General features: G+C 35.9%; 1 protein-coding gene across 1 annotated transcript in view; it reads right to left on the reverse strand.

The window, feature by feature from the left end:
• LOC149803144 (polycystin-1-like protein 2) overlaps window positions 1–14,814 on the reverse strand; it is a 67,037-nt gene extending 52,223 nt beyond the window's left edge. The window contains exons 1-4 of the mRNA XM_089953892.1: window positions 14,685–14,814; window positions 10,898–10,985; window positions 6,765–6,991; window positions 4,842–5,063 (exon numbers count right to left, since the gene is read on the reverse strand). Of these exons, the coding sequence (XP_089810018.1) occupies window positions 4,842–5,063 (222 nt within the window). The 5' untranslated portion in view covers window positions 6,765–6,991; window positions 10,898–10,985; window positions 14,685–14,814. The remainder of the gene's footprint in view (window positions 1–4,841; window positions 5,064–6,764; window positions 6,992–10,897; window positions 10,986–14,684) is intronic.
• Window positions 14,815–16,132: the final 1,318 nt, after the last annotated feature.

Genomic DNA, 16,132 nt, shown 5'->3' on the forward strand with positions numbered 1-16,132 from the left:
AGCGAATGTTTGCGGTAACAAGAACGTCTATATTAAGTCGTTAAATAACCCATTATTTTTGGACGTGTTCTCATCCTAACCATGGCAACAATAAAAGCCAAAATTGCGTCAAAGAGGGTTAAGATTTGTATGCGTTTCGTGCTGGCTCATATAGAGCCAAGCAGATATCAATGAAATTTCCTCCGCCAATTATACTGGCCGCCATGTATAGCCTATCTTGCGCTGAGAAATGATATTAAACCCGAAACAACAGCAACACCAACCGCTGAGTGAGTTTTGCAGATCATGGTCTATCATATGAACGTATTAGGTGAGTTTTGTAGACCTTAATCTACCACCATATCATTCACGTACATGGTGTGTTTTGTAGACATTAATCTACGATCATATTCATGCACGTACTGTGTGGGTTTTGTATATCTTAATCTACCAACATATCACGCACGTACTGTGTGGGTTTTGTATATCTTAATCTACCAACATATCACGCACGTACTGTGTGGGTTTTGTATATCTTAATCTACCAACATATCACGCACGTACTGTGTGGGTTTTGTATATCTTAATCTACCAACATATCACGCACGTACTGGTGGGTTTTGTAGACCTTAATCTACCAACATATCACGCACGTACTGTGTGGGTTTTGTAGACCTTAATCTACCACCATATCATGCACGTACAGGGTGTGTTTTGTAGACTTTAATCTACCAACATATCATGCACGTACTGTGTGAGTTTTGTAGACCTTAATCTACCACCATATCATGCACGTACAGGGTGTGTTTTGTAGACTTTATTCTACCACCATATCATGCACGTACTGGGTGTGTTTTGTAGACCTTAATCTACCACCATATCATGCACGTACAGGGTGTGTTTTCTAGACCTTAATCTACCACCATATCATGCACGTACAGGGTGTGTTTTGTAGACTTTAATCTACCACCATATCATGCACGTACTGTGTGAGTTTTGTAGACCTTAATCTACCACCATATCATGCACATACAGGGTGTGTTTTCTAGACCTTAATCTACCACCATATCATGCACGTACTGTGTGAGTTTTGTAGACCTTAATCTACCACCATATTATGTACGCACTGGGTGTGTTTTCTAGACCTTAATCTACCACCATATCATGCACGTACAGGGTGTGTTTTGTAGACCTTAATCTACCACCATATCATGCACGTACAGGGTGTGTTTTGTAGACTTTAATCTACCACCATATCATGCACGTACTTGGTGAGTTTTGTAGACTTTAATCTACCACCATATCATGCACGTACAATGTGTGTTTTGTGTATCTTAATGTACCACCATATCATGCACGTACAGGGTGTGTTTTCTAGACCTTAATCTACCACCATATCATGCACGTACTGGGTGTGTTTTGTAGACTTTAATCTACCACCATATCATGCACGTACTGGGTGAGTTTTGTAGACCTTATTCTACCACCATATCATGCACGTACAGGGTGTGTTTTGTAGACCTTAATCTACCACCATATCATGCACGTACAGGGTGTGTTTCGCAGACTTTAATCTACAATCATATCACACACGTACTGGGTGGGTTTTGTGTATCTTAATCTATGAACATATGCACGTACAGGGTGTGTTTTGTAGACTTTAATCTACCACCATATCATGCACGTACAGGGTGTGTTTTGTAGACCTTAATCTACCACCATATCATGCACGTACAGGGTGTGTTTTCTAGACCTTAATCTACCACCATATCATGCACGTACAGGGTGTGTTTTCTAGACCTTAATCTACCACCATATCATGCACGTACAGGGTGTGTTTTGTAGACTTTAATCTACCACCATATCATGCACGTACAGGGTGTGTTTTGTAGACCTTAATCTACCACCATATCATGCACGTACAGGGTGTGTTTTCTAGACCTTAATCTACCACCATATCATGCACGTACTGGGTGAGTTTTGTAGGCCTTATTCTACCACCATATCATGCACGTACAATGTGTGTTTTGCGTATCTTAATCTACCACCATATCATGCACGTACAGGGTGTGTTTTGTAGACCTTAATCTACCACCATATCATGCACGTACTGGGTGTGTTTTGTAGACTTTAATCTACCACCATATCATGCACGTATTAGGTGTGTTTTGTAGACCTTAATCTACCACCATATCATGCACGTACAATGTGTGTTTTGTGTATCTTAATCTACCACCATATCATGCACGTACAGGGTGTGTTTTCTAGACCTTAATCTACCACCATATCATGCACGTACTGGGTGTGTTTTGTAGACTTTAATCTACCACCATATCATGCACGTACAATGTGTGTTTTGTGTATCTTAATCTACCACCATATTATGCACGTACAATGTGTGTTTTGTAGACCTTAATCTACCACCATATCATGCACGTACAGGGTGTGTTTTCTAGACCTTAATCTACCACCATATCATGCACGTACTGGGTGTGTTTTGTAGACTTTAATCTACCACCATATCATGCACGACCTGGGTGGGTTTTCTATACCTTATTCTACCACCATATCATGCACGTACAATGTGTGTTTTGTGTATCTTAATCTACCACCATATCATGCACGTACAGGGTGTGTTTTCTAGACCTTAATCTATCACCATATCATGCACGTATTAGGTGAGTTTTGTAGACCTTAATCTACCACCATATCATGCACGTACAATGTGTGTTTTGTGTATCTTAATCTACCACCATATCATGCACGTACACGGTGTGTTTTCTAGACCTTAATCTACCACCATATCATGCACGTACTGGGTGTGTTTTGTAGACTTTAATCTACCACCATATCATGCACGTACAATGTGTGTTTTGTGTATCTTAATCTACCACCATATTATGCACGTACAATGTGTGTTCTGTAGACCTTTATCTACCACCATATCATGCACGTACAGGGTGTGTTTTCTAGACCTTAATCTATCACCATATCATGCACGTACTGGGTGTGTTTTGTAGACTTTAATCTACCACCATATCATGCACGTACAATGTGTGTTTTGTGTATCTTAATCTACCACCATATTATGCACGTACAATGTGTGTTTTGTAGACCTTAATCTACCACCATATCATGCACGTACAGGGTGTGTTAACTAGACCTTAATCTACCACCATATCATGCACGTACAGGGTGTGTTTTGTAGACCTTAATCTACCACCATATCAAGCACGTACAGGGTGTGTTTCGCAGACTTTAATCTACAACCATATCATGCACGTACAATGTGTGTTTTGTGTATCTTAATCTACCACCATATTATGCACGTACTGTGTGAGTTTTGTAGACCTTAATCTACCACCATATCATGCACGTACAGGGTGTGTTTTCTAGACCTTAATCTACCACCATATCATGCACGTACAGGGTGTGTTTTGTAGACCTTAATCTACCACCATATCAAGCACGTACAGGGTGTGTTTCGCAGACTTTAATCTACAATCATATCACACACGTACTGGGTGGGTTTTGTGTATCTTAATCTATGAACATATCATGCACGTACAGGGTGTGTTTTGCAGTCCATGTTCTACCATCATATCATGCACGTAATGGGTGTGTTTAGGCAGTGCTCTGATAAGGAACACCGTCTAATTTGATAATTTGACGACTGGTCGCCCGTCTTGGCGACCTTGTTAGTTGTCGCATTACGTCTGTGCTTTAAACATGCAAAAACCACTGGTTTTCAATCTAGAATCACACACACACACACACACACACACACAAATATATATATATATATATATATATATATATATATATATATATATATATATATATATATATATATATATATATATATATATATATAGTTATGTATATTTAAATTAATTGTTTGATAGTTTTAAAAAATTTTATATTCAATTACATGCTATTGCAGTGTAATATTGTTTACTGGACTTGATTTTATTCAGAATTAAGTTGAGTTCTGTTTGACTTGATTGATTTTTTAAAAATTTATTTCATGGATGTATATACCTAATAATCTAATTGCTAACCTTAAAATCAGTGACAGTTTTGGTAAACAACTTTTTTAAATTCTTTCTCAGAATAAGAATCATTTAGTTGAGGAACCTTCATACCTGGACTACGTGACGTGAGACACTTGTTAGCTCGTAAACAAACTTCTATTTTTTCCAGAAGGATGAACTCTTGACCCCCATCCGGGAATCTGTTTGGCGTTTAGTTAGTCTTATAACTGATGTTATGATAAGAATTATATCAGTCGTGCTTTAGCACATGAGACGCAAAGTTATTTTATGTTGTGTCCAGTTTGGAGCTAAATTTTTAATTTCTTCTAATTATTTAATTCCAGTGAATGTTTGCCCTGGAAATACAAAAGTTCTCAAAATTAATTCCTGGACAAAGACATTTACCTGAATTTATACGGAATTAAAAAACTGGAATAAAATTTTCTCTGATTCAACATGAGACTGTTGACACATCAGTACAACGCTGAATATTGCATACGTCATCGCCTTCTTGGTTTTCATCGGGATTTAAACTGTGATTCACTTAGAACTTTTCATTCACAGGACTTGTGTTTCTAAATTATTGGATCATTTTTGGATTTAATTCGTAAAACCGTAATTTTTTTCTTCTCATTTTTCATTTTGTAGTCTAAGGAATAAATTATTTGTTAAATTTTACAAGCTTGTTGTCTTTACTCTTTTTGGTTACTTATTTTAAGAGCATAGACTCGTAACGATATATATATATATATATATATATATATATATATATATATATATATATATATATATATATACAGTAAGACAGACACAGGGACAGAGACTCACCGATGTCTTAATATTCCCTTGAACTGGTACATCTAAGCTATCAATTGCTACAGATGATGTCATAGACTGGAGGCTTTTCCCTTGTATATCTGATGCTGCGTTGAGAGAGATGCTTTGTTGAAAGCCTGATCCACCATAAGCCTGGGTTGTGCCCAGTGATAGCGGCTGATTTTGTCTGATATTTTCAATTGTTGAGTCGATTGTTTTCTGTAGATGCTCCATCTAATATATATATATATATATATATATATATATATATATATATATATATATATATATATATATATATATATATATATAAACTGGAAGGAAGCAGTGGTATTTTCTTCTGCAAAACAATATCTCCTTCCAAAAAAAAAGCAATCGGGTAATGATAAATTATCTAGCTATATTGAACAAACTTAAGCGAAAGTCAAGATCTTGTAATAATGATAATAATAATAATAATAACAATAATGATAATGATAATGATAATAACAACAATAAGAATGAATGAATGAATGAATGAATGAATGAATGAATGAAAGACCTTGAAGTTGAAAGCCATATGACAAGAAGCGATCTTTGAATAAAATACAAAGGTTTAATTATCCTAAAAGCTGTAGAACTTACTATTACTACTATCAATAATAATAATAATAATAATAATAATAATAATAATAATAATAATATTTGTTGGCCGGTGAATATAATGCAACTCATTATAACTCTGCCCCTATTATAAATGGACGTGAACATGGTTTCCATTATACTGGGCAAATTCTTTTTTTCCCATGTAATGTACATCAGTTTAATGTGGCCCCGCTTAGAATGATGTATACATTATTGGTTCTTCTGAACATTTCGCATGATGAGGGAATAGGGTACGACTAATCGAAAGAAGAAGAAGAAAACATCGTTTATATCCTCAACCAGCCTGTATAACATGATAGGTGAACGAAAGTATATAAAACGAACATGGCATCATAAACTTGTATATGAAAGTGCGAAAACATTAAAAATAGAGAAATGTGATGAATTCCATCGTCATCGCAAGACCAATAGCTTGGTATAAACATACATGTTATACTTTTAGAGTACTAGACATTATACAGGATTTCAGTAACTTCTGTGAGATCTATTTTATTTCGTCGGTCGTACGTGTGAACTGTAGCAAAATAAAAGCAACGCGTAATTTAGGTTACATTTTTCCAAACTATCTATAGTTACTCAGTTTAAAATATGACAAGGATATTTCTTTCACATAATAAATCTCAGTCCATGAGAATTTTATTTCAAGATGTGAAGTTAAAAGATATTCAAAATATCATAGGTATGAATAAATAGCTTGACTGGATATCTCAGTTTTGGCTGATGGAACAGTAATTTAGGGACAACCGGAGTCATAACGCCTTCAGATCTCGACATGAAACTTTGATAATTAAACCGTAACAAAAATGGGTTTAATGGATTCGGTACTTTAGAAATTATTAATCAGAAACGTTATTCCAAACTTAGTCAACTTGCATAGTTTTTCCTGGCAGCATGAAAACATGAAAAAAGGACAAATCTTTGTAACAAAAACAAAAACACCTTTAGACCTCGACCTTGGAGTGATATGTCAAACAAGTTTAAACGTAACGCTCGAAAGACAATCTCTCGGAAAACACATCATATGTTCACAATAATTAAGAGAGGGAGGGAAGGGAAACAGTTCTTACAAAAGGCCTGCAAATGTTGACTACAATCTTGGCATGTGTTCTGGATTCAGAAAGCCATCTTAAAGGTTCTGAATTTAATATCTAGAAACGACATAATTTGACGCCAAAAATTACAAAAAGTAACAAAAAATTGAGAGGAAAAGACATCTAAAAACGAATGAACAACCAAACAGCTTACAGATATATAGAAATACAGGCGGCAGAAATATACAGAACAAACAACCTTGCTTGACTCCTGGCTTAGTATGTAAGACTCTTTGAGCTGTTGCAGGTAAGTTAAGAAAGCCTCCTCGTCAGGTGATCTAGAAGCGTTGTCGTCATATTGTTTGCCATATAGTTCATCTAAAACTTGGTTCTGCAACCTGAGATCATCAAAGTTTGGTTCTTGTATGGTTCTTTTTTCAGCAGGTGATATGGCAGCACTGGCTGTTGCTATCAGCTTAAAAGTGGCTGACGAGTATAAAGTAGATTGCTCTATAATATACATTGAAACCTGTCTATACTGGACAGTCAAGGAACGACAAAAATTCGTTTTTTTTTTGTTGTCGACAATTATCCGTTACTAGTTCCTTATTTAAATCGTTCATCTTTCTACAATAAATTTCCCTGCATTAAAGAATGACCATTTAATTTTCTGTCGGGGTAGGAGCTTGGATTGTTTTAAACAACATTTTCAGCTTTCAAACAGCTTGAAATGCATAATCTTGCTCTGATTGATAAAAAGAACATATTATATCTATTAATGATAATATGTGTGTGATGTGATTTTGATTTTTAACGTAGCTTTAACAATTTTTCAGTCATATCGCTACGATGTCTGCAATGTGGCAGTTTATAGTGATGTCTAGCACTGGCGCATCATGCCGCAGACATGTAGCATGATGTCCCACCCAGTCACATTATCCTGACACCAACCCGACCAGTCCTAACACTAACCTCTTAATGCTGAACGCCAAGCGAGGCAGCTGTTAGTACCATTTTTTAAGTCTCTGGTATGACTCGGCCGGGGATCGAACCCACGACCTCCCGCATCCGAGGCGGACGCTCTAACCACTAGGCCACCGGAGCGGTCATTAATGATAATAAATATTATATTTGTTTTCAAACAATAAATCTTGAGGAGGGAAAAAAGTGTTCCGGTTAGAGGGCCAATTTCATTTCCACCCTAAAAAAATTGAATGGTAAATCCCTTGGTATTAAATTCAGATGCACAGAAGTCATGTTACATATATTAGTGTGTGTGTGGGGGGTGGGGTGGGGGCCCGAGTGGCCGAGTGGTCTAAAGCGCTCACCATTACGTATCACCGCCATCTCACCTCTGTCTGCGTGCGTTCGAGTCTCGGGCTCGGCCAATGTGTGTATTTGAGACGGGCTCGGCCAATGTGGGTATTTGAGAAAGCTTGCCGGTAGCTTCTCGTGGGTCGATAGTTCTTTCCGGGGTTTTACCGGGTTCTTTCTCCACCATTTATACTGGCCGCCATGTATAGCCTATATTGTGCTGAAAATGGCGCTAAACCCTTTGCAACATATATTAGGCAATACTTTTGACTCGACGTATAAAAACAACATAGGATTATGTTGCATTTTCTGACAATGATTGCATTTGAATTAACTTGTTAGTGCTATTGAATGTTTCTGGAACAGGCCGAAACACGCCTTTGTCTTTACTATCCTGCGAAAAAGTCAAGAGGTTGAGCACTTTCAATGGATTATTAAAAGAAATTAATGGATGGAATAAATGGAAATCGGAGCAGATATATAGAATAGAACAACACGAGCCTCCCTATCTACAAAATAATACAATTTAATTAATTAGGTACAATAAAAACATTCTACAGAACCAATTGCACGATGCACCTCTAACAGAAAGAACAGAAAAGAAGATGAATCAGTTAACACAATGTTCTAAAATGCAATTAACGGCTCAGTTCTAAATTGATATGGCAAATTTCATCATGAAATCAAGAAGGTGTTTCGAATTTTAACTGTCCGGCATCTGTAATCAACGTAGTTTGTCGGTTGGGGTCAATTTGAACATGATTTAATGCTACGAACGTTTAGTTTTGAGCAAACCTCTAGGAATAGTTACGGAAAATACTAATGATTTTCTTAGCTTCTACCGATTAATTGGCTCAGTGTAGTGAGACCTTAAGTACAGTTTTAAAAAAAAGAGAAGAAAACCCACCTATAGCTTTAAATTCGAACCTGCTAGTATGATTTTTGGCAGTTAGAAACATCGAAATTCTGTTCGAAGGGAAAATATATTCTTTTTACACACATAGAAAATAAAAATAGAAATAATGCTAACTTGACGACCAATCTTTCATGAATTTAAATGTATCAAATAAACGAAACAATTATTGTAATCTTTATGATATATGTCATGGCTATCATTTTTGTACTCAAGGTGTGCAATGCTGATTTTTTTGTTTTAAACATTATTCACATCTATACAGATCTATGCAGGACTAAGTCAATCAACACCTGATCAAGTTTAAGGTGATGCGCAGGCACAAACGTTTTTCAATATTACATCGCAAGATATGCTTATCAAAACTCAAGTCGAAGTATATATGATGTTTCCTTAATCTTAAAAATTAATTATAGCTCGAAAATCAAACAAAACTTTACGAATAAGCAGAGAGATGTATAAGTTGAGTCACTGAGGCTGAGAAGAATTTTAACATACTGTCGAAAAAGGTTCAAGTATAACATTTCCTCGAGTCTGAAACACATTTCGAACAATCTAAGATGTGTGAACCATCCATGTTCGATAAAGAGATATTTTACCATATAAGCTGTACAAAGACCCGAATTAGAATTGTCTCTAACGTGTCTCTTTGCTAATATTTCCTTTGCTTGAGAGTGGATCCCAAAATGGAGAATATGAACGAAATAGTTCTAATAAAGAAATTTAATGCACACGTTGGGGTGCAATTCGAGAAAGAACGGGTCCAACTGTATGGCCTACTAAAACAAAAACAAAATTTGAGACCACATAGATATTGAAGTAGCAATACATCGATAGGTATCAGATATCGCGATATTTACTTGCCAATGCGATATTTATATGGCGTCACTGACAATACAAGAAAATATCAGTTATCTAAATAAGAAAAGCATATTTTCTTTCACGAAATACATACTCCAGATGCATCATCGATTAACGTAAAAGTGAATATACAGATCATTAAAGTCACTATTACTAATAGTACTCGATGTGACAAATAAATGGGACAGTTGTCGTTTATCCTCAAGTTTAAAGAGAACGATATGATACTATTTCGATCAAAATAATCTTGGACAACAAATTGTTAAAGAGGCAACAGAAGGGCGCCTGTAACGATACGTATCGTATCGGGTCATTCGTAGCGGCACGTATCATATCGTGACTAAGATGAAGATTCTGGGTACACGTATTATAGTCATATATCACTTCACTATCGCACGGGGGTCATACAGCACCTTACCATCACCAGGGGTCATACATCACCTCACTATCGCCAGGGGTCATACAGCACTTCACTATCGCACGGGGGTCATACAGCACCTTACCATCACCAGGGGTCATACAGCACTTCACTATCGCCAGGGGTCATACAGCGAGGCTCATTATCACCAGGGGTCATACATCATCTCACTATCGTCAGGGGTCATACACATACAGCACCTCACTCTCGGCAGGAGTCATACAGCACCTCAATATCAAGTGATTGAAAACACATCTGCGTTGGCTTGAGGTCGATGTTTATCTTTTATCCAAAAACCTCAATACAAGTCATTGTCAACTCAAGGATTTTTAAACACGCTAATACCACTAATTATTGTCCTCTGATCAGCTAATGACAAATTCACCCATGACTATTTCTTGCTTCTTAGCTGTATTTCATGCAATATACTAACAAACATGACCCCCAAAACCTAATACACATAACTATTCCCATCTCAAACAACTAAAAACGTTTACGTGAAAATTTCCATTGAATTCCTAGTGTTCAGAAATTAGGGACGGACCTTTACACCAAACTGATCTATGCTAACATAAAGTTCCGTGAATACTGTACATCAAGACGTCTGCTCCAAGTAATTATGCTAATTACTCGGTTTGATAAGTACGTTTCCAACACCTAATCCAATTAATCAAACGAAAATCTCACAAAGTCATAAAAAGAGACGAAAATACAAATATCATACAGGAGAAGTGTTCAAAATGTTTCCGCAGAATCAAAATTTACGTACTGAAGGTTAGCACAAAAGGAAGGCTGTAGTTAATATAGCTTGGTTAAGCATTTATTTCAAACTGGTACCGCGGATTAGTAGAAACAATAGATCTTCATGCAAATCAAATATACTTACAGTTCACAGCGGCTTTACTTTCTTCATTATCCAGCGAATTTGTGGAAATTCCATTCGAAATTTGATCCAGAGCTCCCAATACCAATTCCTAACAATGTAAGACAAATTGGACCAATAAATTCAAATTTCGCGGTTCGTGTATTTAGTAAGATTGACATAAAAATTATAGTTGACCACTTAGCGTCATTATCTAAACATTGTCAAATAAAAGGAGACAATTAATATTACGCACCTTTAGTGTATATACGCTTATAACGTGCTCGGGATTAAAATAAAAGGTATTTACATTCTTTCCAGAATCTTAGTATTATAGTCTGACTCTACATTCCCGTTTGTTTGTACCCCCCTACCGATTTAAAAAACGAGAACGTTTAATGTGATAAAAAGTGCACAGAGCTAAGTTAATTGAATCATTGATTTATAATTTCTAACCTGACTGTGACCAGAATGGCATTAATGCTGGCATCCCCTGCACCATTTCATGCTTAACGGACTTTCCATACTAACACGGCGCCATATTGCGTACACTATAGGCTAGTTTATTTTCATCAGACAAGATAATGACGTAGTTCATCCTGTTGGTAACTGCTGAATAATTGCGTAAATTATATAACGTTGAGAATTTGGAATTATATCCCTCTGCATATATGAACACAGAAATTAAACTGCTTGTTAAATCCACATCAAAAGCAAATTTGTAGTTGTTCATTGCACTTTCAGAAGCTGGTATTGTCTAGTCTGGCAAATTTCATTTTCCCTATTTTAATAGCTGCAATGTATAGTGTACTTTAGACTAATTCAGGCTGATTTTTTTTAACACAAGGGAGCAGTCATTTTAGTTAGTAGTATGCTTAAATCATGTAAAATTTCCAAAAGTACAATATCCAAAGAAATATCATCCACATTACATTAATGTAGCATAGAGGTATGCCGACATTCTCTCCATTGTGCATGTTTTAAATGCGAATTACTTCACCTTACATACGTCACTCTCTCAAAAGTACATATTAACTGGTGAGCGCCCCCATAAAGAGAATATAGATATTATTATTGTATGATTTAATTATGTTTATATGGCTGAAACATTTAAGTCGCAAGCATCAAAACAATCCTTTTGAATAATTCTTCTGCCTTTCCCCCCACAGAACAGTATTTATGAGTGTCAGAATCTCTAACAAGTCCCGCTTCCCCCTCCCCCCGATAAAAAGTGAGCTATTTTAAGAATGCATATTACATTTTGTAAACATAGCAACTAACGTTATGCTGAATGACAGGAACATGAAACTAGCCAGAATTATTTAAGAGATATCAACAATGAATTTTACAATTTGAAAAGGGACGTAACCCATCAGGTTCATAAAGGTCAAAGGTCAAAGTGTAAAATATTTGCCTATTGTTTAATATGGAAAAAGCGAATTCACTTTCTTTTCATTTATTTTTTTATTTCATTGCAAATAAATGAAAAGAAATATTTTTCACCATATATTTCTTTTACTTATTGCAACAGTTTTAAATTTAAGATGACTCTATTCCTATATTCTAAGACTTCTAATTTCCCCATAATTAAGGTCACTACTCAGACAAACATGCCTCATGGCAAATTATGAAGCAAGAGCAAAATGAGCATAATTTGCTTATTTTCATGCTTAACATCAATATGAATGTACCATTTTATTCAGAACATCATACATAATTATATGAAAATAAAAAAAAATAATTGCAAACATTTTTATATTTGCTTTAAGGTGGCGCTCTACAGCTTCGTATTTTACATAGGGTTAGAATTTTAAAGAAAAAGAATTTCCCCGGCTTTCCTCACTGGTTATACTGGCTTTTTAAAAAAGACCTTGTATATCTTAGGTAAAAATTCAACGAACGTTTAATTCCCTTTATTTTGGTGTATGATTGATGGGTGTACTATGGGTTATAGAGTATACAGCTTGGCCTGACTTAAGATGTGCACCTTTCAAAAAAGTGCTAGCTCTACTTGGTCATTTTCACTTCCTGAACCTCAGAGGTAAACTGTATAAAAAAGAGCCGATAACTTTTTTTACATTTTATATATTTGGTAATTCATTCATTGCACTTTCAGAAGCTAGTATTGTCTAGTCTCGCAAATTTCATTTTCCCTATTTTAATAGCTGCTATGTATTGTGTACTTTAGACTAATTCAGACTGATTTTTTAACACAAGGGAACAGTCATTTTAGTTAGCAGTGTGCTTAAATCATGTAAAATTTCCAAATGTACAATATCCAAAGAAATATCATCCACATTACATTAATGTAGCATTGAGGTATGCCAACATTCTCTCCATTGTGCATGTTTTAAATGCGAACTACTTCACCGTACATACGTCACTCTCTCAAAAGTACATATTAACTGGTGAGCGCCCCCTGAATGAATTGACTAAGTTCCTTGCACTTTTTATCACATTAAATGTTTCCATTATTTAAATCGGTGGGGGGGGGGTACAAACAAACGGGTTTGTATTATCAGACTAGCTACAATTTGATATCGATGCGTCTGTGATATGCCAAATTACGCAGCTCTATCCTAGAAAAACAACAAATATAAATGCAAGAAACTACAAAATATAACAAAATTAAAAGCGAATTAGGATTACTGCAAATGATGCTGACAACAAATGTTCACGCAACCTTTTTACCAAGTAAAACCTGATACGCAGAGCAGACGACACTGATGAAGCGCGTGAAGCATTATCTTCTGCAAAACAATAGGAGCATCCTCGGCCGTTTTCGTAAAAAAAAAAAAATCCGTGACAGAGGAACGAATTAAAAATTTAATTAATGAAAACGATGTATGTATGTATGTATGTATGTATGTATGTATGTATGCCCTTGTGTATGTATGTATATATGCCCTTGTGTATCTGAGGTATATTGCTCTGATTGTAGCGGAAATGGGTCTCGGGCGTCTTCGCTAGCCAAGGTTAAGATATGTTACATAGGGCAGCGAAGATGGACACCAAGCTGAAGTTAAGACGATTTTACTTAAGGCTTTTTATCAAGAAACTGGATGAATTATCGGTATCATTTTTGAGATAAATGTAGCAAATAAACGTTAAGTACAGTTTGGGAAATGTGATTTGGACTGCTTACGTTGAAATTCGTTGTTTGAAGGAAGAACAACAATAGTGCAACAAAGAGACAGTGTCTACACAAGTAGTATCGTCCGAAAAACACTGAAAATAGCGACAGACAAACGAAATTGCCTTGAAACAGGGAAGCACAACCTTTTTCAGCCAAGGGCCAGATTGCATTTTCTCAGACCACTCCAGGGCCGCAAACACGACGCTACATGTTCTGTTCAACAACGACTTGGTAAACGAAATCAACGTTAATAAACTGCTGCTTGACGTGAAGGTTTTATGTAAGGATTACTAGCCCAGTGATTTCTAATTTCTTTAATATAACTACTGTTCACAGGCCAGATTTCTGTGTTGTTTTAATTTGACCTGAGGGCCGGACAGAACACGTTCTCGGGCCGCGGGTTATGCACTCCTGTCTTAAATAGAACTACAGAGAAATTATTTATCTTAATACAGTTTTTAATCGTTTGCAACAAGAAATTATCACCTTTCTCGTGTACAAGAAGAACCCATTTTCGGTCAGCGTAGACCCGGATTTTGCACATGCAGATCAGGATCGTTGCTGCTTTATCAACGTTAGAAGCATGTGACAGCGTAACATGCGTCGACAAATCTGGGTTTACGCTGTTTATAGTTCGGCGCTTGCTATGCACGGCTACATGTTATTCTAACATACCTTTGTCTGCTCATTGACTTTATTGGGGTCGTTGATGATGACAGACAGAGTGTTCGACACTTGTGAGATTCTTGAAGGTTCTATCGTTGACGAATTCTCTGGCAGTGCTGATCGAAGAACAACATTTACGAGGGTCTCCGTGAACTTGAAATTATAAGTAATAACTTATTATAGTGAAACAAAACTCGAAGCAATCTTAAAACTAAACGTCAGTGACTATATCACTCGGCATAGTTATAATAACTTATTCATTCCAGGCGTCAACGCACCCCACCCACTCTGATGTTCTGCTAAGCATTTAGAAGAAGAGACATAGATAAGTAGGCCTATTGGTGAGAGCGTCTGTATTGGATGCGGCAGATTAGGGGTTCGAACTCCGTTCGAATCATACCAAAGACTTATAAAAATGGTACTAACCGCTACTTCGTTAGGCGCTCAGCATTAAGAGGTTAGTGTTAGGACTGGTCGGCCTGGTGTCAGGATAATGTGGCTGGGTGGGACATGATGTTACATGTCTGCAGCATGATGCCCCAGTGCTAGACATTACTATAAACTGTTCATATTGAAGACATCGCAGCGATATGACTGACAAATTGTTACCTAACGTTAAAACTCCAAGTCACACACACACACACAAATATATATATATATATATATATATATATATATATATATATATATATATATATATATATATATATATATATATTCTTTAATAATTGTTATCATCATATAAAAAACCTGGAAGAAACTTGATTGTAATTCAATCTCTTCGCAAGAACATTACGTACTGCAACGAGCAAATTTCTTAGAGATCGTGAGTGAAAAAATGCATTGTTAGAGAAATCGTATAAATTTCTTAGAATATCTTGAAAATAACGGACTAGGAAGACGGGATCTTTAGGGCAAATAGTTATAATATATTTTGTGACCTTGTACAAACCGTAAAATTCAACATTCTTTATAAGTTTGATCTAAGAGACAAACGTAAACCCATTAAATTGGCTAGTTAATGAAGAAAGTTAATGATGATTTACCACCCGAGAAAATCAAAGACTCTTTGAGAGAAATGCGTTCATTTAACACATTTTGACTATATGTTTTGAAGACTGAACATGTGTTACCTTTATTCTTTATTGTTGATAGCTATTAATGGATCTTAACATCGTTACCTTTTTCATATTACCTTTTTGATGTGTAAATTCTTATATTGGCACATGTATAACTTTACTTGGCATCATACAGTCATTATTTTACATAGATGTCGTTAAACGTACATACATTCATATACACACAAACATACATACACACACATACATACACACATATATACACACATAATACATACATACATACATATATACATACATAATACATACATACATACATACATACTTGTTCATATACACCAGCACATATGTAACTAAGTAAAATAAACACCACAATAG

The sequence above is a fragment of the Sinohyriopsis cumingii genome, chromosome 3 (genome assembly GCF_028554795.1).
Source record: "Sinohyriopsis cumingii isolate HCF-2022 chromosome 3, ASM2855479v2, whole genome shotgun sequence".
Taxonomy (NCBI): domain Eukaryota; kingdom Metazoa; phylum Mollusca; class Bivalvia; order Unionida; family Unionidae; genus Sinohyriopsis; species Sinohyriopsis cumingii.